At 40.9% G+C, this 9312-nt stretch overlaps 1 protein-coding gene across 1 annotated transcript in view; it reads left to right on the top strand.

Annotated features, from left to right (window-relative positions):
* The first annotated feature begins 748 nt into the window (after positions 1 to 748).
* The window catches only part of DAPK1 (death associated protein kinase 1), a 117409-nt gene continuing 108845 nt past the window's right edge, over positions 749 to 9312 (top strand). The window contains exons 1-2 of the mRNA XM_072150850.1: positions 749 to 982; positions 6599 to 6728. Coding sequence (XP_072006951.1) covers positions 6667 to 6728 — 62 coding nt within the window. The 5' untranslated portion in view covers positions 749 to 982; positions 6599 to 6666. The remainder of the gene's footprint in view (positions 983 to 6598; positions 6729 to 9312) is intronic.

Raw genomic sequence — 9312 nt, 5'->3', positions numbered from 1 at the left:
TACTGCAAACTTCTTAGAAAGGTGTTTCTTCAGAAGAAGTATGGAAATGACACCACATCACGGTTCCGCTTCTATGCAGATAGTGGGGCACATTTACTAAGAATGTGGGAAACTGCACTAAAAGTGCTTTGCCTGTGTATAATGATCGGTGCACTGGCCTGACACAGTTCACCAACTGTTTTGTGGTGCACCTTTAACATAGGGGGTGCGAAAGACTAAAGTTAAATCCGGCGCACGGTCCGACTGAATACGGAACACCACCTAATATGTCACATGGCACCTAGTGCAGGTGCGCCACAAGACAGTCGCGTGCGACACATTTATGGTGCAGACACTTCTTAAATAGCTGTGTAAGCAGTTTCCACTAGAAAGAACGTGCAAAGTCAGCCAGAAAACTGGCGCAAAGCCCTTAGTGAATGTGCTCCACTGAACAATGGCGCAGAGGTGCAAAGATATCCCCAGTACAACAGCTGCCATCACAACCCACCAATGCAATACATTTCTATCTGTTGTAATTAACAGAAGGACTGTGAAAAAATCGTTGAGAAAAAAAAAGGAGTAAAAATAATCTTGTGTGAACCTAGCCCTAACGTACCTAGAAGCAGTAAGGGTTCCAGTAGGAAATAAGATGAAGCATCTCAGAGGTGTTGTACTTCCTGGCATGTAACAAGTTGCCATTGTGTGTACTAGAGCCCTGAGGTTAGGATGTTGTGAGCTCTCCCTCCTCACACAGCGGTGTACCTGCCACTCTCTCCCCTCACCCCTCCCCATGAGAGCCCGCCGCCTCCTCCTCCTCACAGCCCTCCTCTCCCTCCCTCACAGCCCTCCTCCTCCTCCAGTCAGTGCACTCCCCGGCAGCGCTGGTGGCTGTGCTGGTGTCAGCCCGTTGGACAGCACGGAGAGGACATTGCAGCTCCAGGCTGGACGCATGTTGTTCCTGAGCATTGTCCCCTGCAGCCCTATGGCGCCCTGGTATTGTCTGGTAAGCCCGAGCTCCCTTTCCTATGCTCTCCGCTTCTCTTGTTGCTATTGCAGCCTCGGTGATTGGGAAGAAGGGGCAGGCTCCTATCTTTTGGCACTGATAGAAAAGGCTGGGCTTTATTGTGTACCCCACCATGATATGGGGGGCAGCCACAGAGCTGAGATGTGAGGATGCACCCCGCAGACCACTGAGGATGATGGTGTTCAGTAATAGGAATCCTATCATTGTCTGATAATAGTGATGGATCTGTGCTGAGGATCCTATTACTATGTGTCAGGTATGATCCCAACCCCATATGCCATATACGTACTGCAGTCAGCCCATCTGTATGGCTGGCCACACGCATCCAGGGCTGGGCTACTGAATTCCTGATGCAGACTCTATTATCTCAGTGGATAAAGGTGGGCATACATATATATAATATACACGTGTGTGTACAATGACCCCACATAAATCTTACCTTTTTTTTCTTTTAACAAAAATTTCACGTAATGGTCATGGTACACTTTGGGTGACAACTTTTCAGTATGAGGGAGATAGACAATAACTGCAGAATTGCTACAATGTAAAATGGGTGTGAGGATGTGCCAGAAAAGCTGGGCACGTGTGTAGCATGCCTTGTGTTGCCATGACCGGAGATGGGGATAGGAGAAACATTTTTGACTGTAATACCTGGTCACAGAAAAGCTGAATACACCAATGGTCATTTCATATTAGAAAAATGCATTGGATCGGTCACATGGATTCCAGAAGAACTGGCGGAAGAAATGTTGGTAATGGACAAGTTTCTTGGGACTGTGACTTTATAAATCTTTTTAATGGTAGTTGGATATCTTGGAGGTAGGAAAAAATGGGGGAAGGTGCGAAATCCACAGAGATGGAAGAAATCAGCCGATGTAGAAGATAATAGTAAAGATTTTTGAGGATATCCCTAGTTTTTTGGGTTAAATTAAAATTTACGGGAATACCTTATTGCTCCTTCTATGGTAGAGTCTGAGCTGAGATCGTAGTTACACAGAGAGCTATAATCTATGTCAGTGATGGCAAACCTTTTAGAGATCGAGTGCCCAAAACGGGACTCAAAACACACAAGCTTTTCCCAAAGTGCCAACACAGCAATTTAGGCAGCAACAAACTTATTGCTACCAGAATCTTTGGCCTCCAATCCGACCCTGTCCACACCTTCTCACTCTTCGGACAGGACCAAGCAGCACAGGATGGGTCACTTTAAAATAGCAGGGCACTACTTGGGCTGCCTGAAACTGCAGGAAGGCGCCATGTCTGGCAAACTCTGTGCCTGGGAGACAGCCCGTGTGCCCACAGAGAGGTCTCAGAGTGCTGTCTCTGGTACCAGTGCCATAGGTTCGCCACCACTAATCTATGTAATATGGGTGAGAAGAAATAAGAGGTGGCACCACTAAGATAACGATGCGTTAAGTGTGTCACCTGTGAAGAGGTGACAACAACATTCCTCGTGGCAGTGCAATGATGCAGTCTTGGATCACCCTGGTCTTGTAGGCTGGCGAGTCACTGGTATTGGGCTTTCACCCATGATGATATTGGATGTGATGCTGTTTTTTTTGTCCAGTCTGGGAAACCCCTTGGTGTATTCCTGGGTATTCCCAGAGATTCTGTCTTTTAGTGAACATTTCTTTAAAATAACCACTGCATTTAGTTTAACAATTGTTATAAAAAGTAATATTGTATCCACAGAAACAAACCATTATTATATTACAAGACTTCCACCATTGGATACAAAATATTAGCATTTTACAGTAGCAGAATATGGAGTAATTCAACTTCCTATAGAGACTTTGCACTGTAGTCAAACATCAAGAGGAGCTTTTCAGCTAAATGTTATCCTAACATGAATGCAGTGTACATAAGAAAGCAGATCACTTACAGAAAACATGTGAAATGTACATTTCACTGTAAATTACTTGTTCTTTATAGTAGATCAGCCTTCAACACAAAGAACATCTCGAGAAACCATTGGCCATGTATTACCGTCCTAATACTAGACAAGGAATTCTTAATATATGTACTAAACAAGAAATTCCAAATAAATTATATTGTGTTATAATATACCACCACAATGTAGAGAGGACACAATCAAACTGTGTTACCTGTTGGTGGTGTGCCTACAGTTCTAATAATTCATATATTTCCCAGAGGGATAAGAGGGATGATATAAGAAAAGATGCTCAAGAATTAGTGTTTCATGAGTTAGATACCATATCTTCATTTTGCTACAAAGTGTATATATACATATATGATTGTATATATGATTTATGCAAGTAGTCACTAAGTGACATGTCATCAGAGGTAACGAGTCCTACTCAATAACTACATTTTATGTCCGCTGTCTGTGAAAGTTTTTTAACTACCAGATATGGAGCCAGTACATAGTTTTACATGTGTGTGTATGTATAGATTCTGAAAATCTTCACCTGTTCTGTCTTTGCATGTAATTGAAATAATATGTATATTTAAATGCTGTATATTTCGACACAGGATAATTTAGAAAGATAGTTTCCAAAACTGCGATATAATGTGGAATTAAAACATATTAGAGGAATAGAGAAAAAAAAATATTAGAGGTTAGAGAAAACATTCCGCAGAAACGCATTGGGGCAGATCTTATTATTGGTGGTGCCAAAATAAGAAAAAATGTGTACTTACCTCAGTCCTTTCCTTTGGTTCAGCACAATTCATCCGGCAATGGCCTCTGTTCTTAAAATAAGGCACAGCATTCACATGAAGTTGCAATCAGCATTCTTGACAATTATGTGAGTAATTTACTACAAAACATCTATCCCCCACTAGTTACTGTTGCACTTTTGCAAATGGTTTATACAGAAAAATCCATTGTTTATATTAAAGTGGTTATCAGCTAATCCCAAACTTTAAAAGGTTAAATATAGGTGCCCAATAGTGTTATTACTTTCTGCACATCCTCTCCATGATAGCCACTCCAATATTTGTGGTTGCTGATGGGAGTGGGAATCATGGAGGGGATTACTGTCTGCACGGCCCCCTCAAACTGCAGAAGGACACAGGATGTCACAGGAAGCCAAATTCTAACAGGGTCAATATAATATGGTTGACCCTATTAGGATATTATACTTACCCCTTTAATGGTAGGGGCCCATACTTGCCATTCATCAGCCCCACTTTAGCACAGTACATTCTAGCATCATCAGTCCCTTTTTGTATACTGCTGTATCCCTGCTGAACTATACCAGTGTAATAATGGAAATTATGTATGTATGTTTGTGTGTGTATGTATATCTATATACAGGCAGTCCCCGGGTTATGTACAAGATAGGGTCCAGATTGTTTGTTCTTAAGTTGAATTTGTATGCAAGTCGAAACTGTATATTTTATAATTGTAGATCCAGACAAAAAAAATTTTGGTCCCAGTGACAATTGGAGTTTAAACATTTTTTGCTGTAATGGAAACAAGGATTATCAATAAAGCTTCATTACAGACACCTTACAGCTGATTATTGCAATCTGGGACTATAGTAAAGCATTCAGAAAGCTTTACCAGAGGTCAGAGGGGTCTGTCTGTAAGTCGGGTGTCCTTAAGTAGGGGACTGCCTCTATCTATCTATATATCCTGTCTATATATGATAGGTCAGGGCTTTTATGGAGCTGTTACAGTTTAATTCTCATATGGTGGAAGCTTATCTCTCTATCACACATCTACATCTATATCTGACATAAAAACAAGTTGAAGGAAGTGAAACTTTTCTGTGTGTGTTATGGCTCTTTATTTGCAAGCTATGTAAATCATGGAAGTGCTTTGCATTGTTTTCCTATGTACAAGTTTTTCTAGCTCCCAAAGCCTGTCAGTAATTTCCTGGCAATTAATAATTTATTGATTTATATATGATAAAGTTATTAGCTATTAGTTAGCGGAGACATGCCATCAGACGTCCTACCAGGAAGATGAAGAAAATATCCCCAGTAAATCGTTGTCTGGTTATCACTTCTCCATTTTTTTGTTGTAGTTGAGTTGTGCTGTCGTTTCTTCTGCTTTTGGCTGAAATTCCATGGTATTTTCTGGATAATGCATTTTCTGTAGTTTATATAACCATTGGCAGGTGATGGTGTTTACTGTGACATCACCTGCCAGTGAATTGCAGGTATCAAACGTTGGATAGAAAGCACCCCATCGTACCCCAAAAAACGGGCTCTGACAATTTGACCTAGTTCATTTATTGGTTTCATTGGTTTACAGAGATGTTCTACATTATATTACATTACCACAGTCACCTAAATGCTACAGATCCTGTTCTAGTCGTTTTGACAATAACTGGCTGGAAATGAGGGCATACAGAACCATACAGAAAGCCATTTTTATGTCTTTTGCAGTATTGTTTCCAGTTTTTATAGTGTTTTCTGGTATTTGGCAGAGGCCTGAAGACTGCATTCCTACAGCTAGTTGTTTTTTTTTTTTTGCAATGCATTTAAAAAAAAAAGTAAATATCTCAAACAAAATGAAACTAGAATAAAACTGCAAAACTGATGTGTATGATATACAGTATTTTTCGGACTATAAGGCGCACCGGAGTATAAGGAGGACCATCAATAAAAGCCTGCTAAAACGTCAAGGTTCATATATAAGGCGCACCGGAGTATAAGGCGCACCTTATTATAAGGATGAATGACCAGCAGGTGGCAGATCTGTGCACAGTTCAAGGCAGCTGTTGGCTGTAAGTACGGTTCATATATAAGACGCACAGGACTATAAGGCGCACCTTTGATTTCTGAGAAAATCAAAGGATTTTTAGTGCGCCTTATAGTCCAAAACATACGGTAATCAATATGGCTTCAGACACTTTTCTGACGTTCCCATACAGGATAAGTCCAAATTATCTGGTAGAGCCAATACCCAGCACCCCCACAGATCAGCTCTTCTAAGTAGTTCATACACAAAGACTGAAACAGGAAGCAGACAGCTCCATTTTGAGTGTAGTGGACTGCTAACCAGTCCTTATTCTGCACAGAGAACGGAGCTTACAGCTTCTTGTTCTTAATTCTCTGTGTATAAGCTGCAGAGAACAGGTGATCTGAAGGGCCCCATAATTTTAATATTTATTACCTATCTTTAGGATGGTTTATCACTTTTATCCAGAGCAAACCCGAAAAAGATGTCTCTGATATCAATCTCACATGTTGTATTTTCTTTTTCAAATCTCTTCTTATAGGTTTTCTTTTTTTATACTTAGCGATAACAAGTATATCAACTAACAGATATATACAGTGGCAGTAAAAATACAGATAGTGGCAAATGTATAATAATCTGCAAACAAGTTATAGCCTCACATATAAAGACCTAGAACAAGAGACACATAAATCTCAGGCAGTTCAGATGAAAACAATGTGCGACCTGTAATGCCATAATGAAGATGACAATGCATGAATGAATAACACCAGATGTATTGTTTGTGGCATCCATCCTCACACTGCACAAAACGTAAACCTTGGGTTTTCCCTCAGTGCTATAACTGTTCAGATGAGTAAAACTGTAAAGTAAATATGTGTTCTATTTGTAAATAAGCCTGTTGTAAATAAAAATACAATATAAAGTTTTCTTTTCCCATACAGGAAATGTAAGATGTCCATTGATTCCGGCAATTTGATTGTGGTGGGCTTGTACAGGGCAGTGAGACACCATGACAGTGTTCAGACAAGAAAACCTGGAGGATTATTACGACATTGGAGAAGAACTGGGAAGGTACGTGAGCCACTGGCTATATAGCTTTGCAGGAATGGGATAGGATGCAAAGGCTTTATTGAGATTGACAGTCCTCTTCTCTGCAGCCACTGTGCTAAATATGTATAATTAGAATTAAACTTTCCCTTGGTAATAGGAGGAACATTAAAACTGTTTAAGCTACACTCGGGCAGCTCATGTGAAAATTATATAGTATGTTCCAGCTGTTAAACACTTGTGACTCAGTGTTTCTTCTGCACAGGATGATTGACCTTTAGTTATATTTTCTACACTGTTCATAAAGATGGGAATACAGCACTGACTGATTATAAGAGTGTGTGATATTTGGGGATGGGGCTGTTTGTTGCCTTGAAATATGGGCGGTTGTATTGGTTTATTTGGCATTTGCATAATGGAAGTTATATCTGTGCCAGTGCTGGTTTCACCTATAGTATTTGATCCTATGAGTACAGACTAGTCTACTGGTTGGCTCTGCCATGTGCCATGTCTACAGAAAAGTATTGTTTCCAACAGAATTGAATGGCTTCCTGAGAATATGAGATCTGACCATGGCAGTTTTATTTTGAGTCTACAAATATGTGTATACCTCCTGGCTTACATTTCACACTGCAAGGTCTGTGTTGCTTATCACACTTTAAGGGTCTGTTGTCAATAATGAATCGCTGCTTGCATTCAAGGACCTCTACCACCAAATTATTTGTGGTAGACTGTCCTATTTAGGCTGTTTGTTCCGTCTAGGGCAGTGATGGCGAACCTTTTAGAGCTGGAGTGCCCAAACTTCAACCAAAAGCCACTTATTTATAGCAAAGTACCAGCACAGCAATTTAAGCGGTAATGTATTTCTCTTTGTTCTTTGACAACTTTCAATCGTTCAGCCTCCCAAGGACACCAACACAGTTGAAAAGAGGAGGGCAAATTCATCTATCATTGTAGAAAGATTCTATAGGAAAATTCTTTGAGTCCTGTCTGGTGAACTTCATGCTGGGGCGATGGCCTGGGTGCCCACAGAGAGGGCTCCGAGTGCCGCCTCTGACACCAGTGCCAAAGGTTGCCAACACTGGTCTAGGGGATGGGGGGGACTGTTTTTTCAAGTTTTCTGGCATCTTTAATAACGAAATATTAACTTTGTAAAACAGACTGAGGCACTAAGGCTGACACTCCCGAGCGTCTCTCGGCTTGCCCAGCTTTTAATTTATGCACGCCCCCGCCCCACTACAAGCCTCCTCCTTCTTCCGGCCAGGGAATTGGGATCGGCCGGTGACGTTAGAGCCGGGCGCGGAGAGAGCGGGGCGTGCGCTCTCTCCTTGTTCCCCGGCCGGCAGCAGGAGGAGGCTTGCAGCGGGGGAACGTGCACAAATTAAAAGCCGTGGAAGCCGAGAGGCACTCTGGCGCGCCAGCCTGTGCGCCTCCTGCTGATTTAATATGAGTTAATATTTCATTCTTAAAGATGCCGGAAAACTTGTAGTCCCCCCCATCCCCTACACAGAACAAGCAACCTAATTGTGACACTCTACCACCAGTAATCTAGTGGTAGATATCCTTTAAACTTTAAATTTGCTCTTGAGTAGGAGTCAATCACCACTTCCCATTTTTTTTCTGCTATGCTGTCCTATTGAATCCTATTTCAGGTATATGATTCTGCATCTCATCTTGGGGACCCACACTTTCTTTTGTAACCTCTCTTGCTAAGGTCTCAGCCTCTAGTTCTGCTTTGAACTGTTATTTTCTCTTCAACTTCCTACATGTTTTTAATACGTGTTGGAAAATCATGTAGACTACATCTGACACATCATTACTGTCTAGTTTACTCTATGTAAGCATAAGGTTAGATGGTCTGCCTCACTGCCGTTAATTTATGTCAGTAATTGTAACCATAAAACAATACTGCACCACCCAGACAAAACCATGTAAAAAGAACATATTTTTTTTTTAGTGCACGTTACCTTTAAAGATGCTTGGAGGTTTACTTTATCTTCTGTTTTTTGCTAGCTCAATACACTTTGAGCAAGTTTGAAATCAAACATTTTTATGACTTCATCAAAAATAGTAGTCCTCTTTATTCAATGTATTCAAAAATACAGCAGTATTGCAGTCCCCGTGTTACGTACAAGGTAGGTTCTGTAGATTTGTTCTTAAGTTGAATTTGTATGTAAGTCGGAACTGTATATTTTGGTCTCTGTGACAATTGGATTTTAAAATTGTTGGATTGTCACAAGACCCAGGATTAACAATAAATCTTAATTACAGACATGTTTTATAACTATTATAGATGTTTATTGTAGCCTGGGACTAAAGTACAGTAAATTACCAACATCCAGAGGCCAGTTTTTAACTAGGGCTCGTCTGTAAGTCAGGTGTTCTTAAGTAGGGGACCGTCTGTACTTTTTTCCTCCACATTTGGACTCCTGGGAGTGCTGATGTTATTTACTGGAGGACCCAAGGCCTGGCCCTAGAGAGCTGGCACCTACCACCATTTTCTTGAAGTGTGCTATTTTGGACTTTCCTTGTGTAACATTTTTTAAGAGATGTTTAAAGCACTATCTGGATGAAATGTGCACATTTCATAGATGCTCTGATTGCTGAA

Source organism: Engystomops pustulosus, chromosome 1, assembly GCF_040894005.1.
Source record: "Engystomops pustulosus chromosome 1, aEngPut4.maternal, whole genome shotgun sequence".
NCBI classification, from domain to species: domain Eukaryota; kingdom Metazoa; phylum Chordata; class Amphibia; order Anura; family Leptodactylidae; genus Engystomops; species Engystomops pustulosus.
Note: the sequence above shows the minus strand (reverse complement) of the source record. Positions and strands in the feature narration are given on the sequence as shown.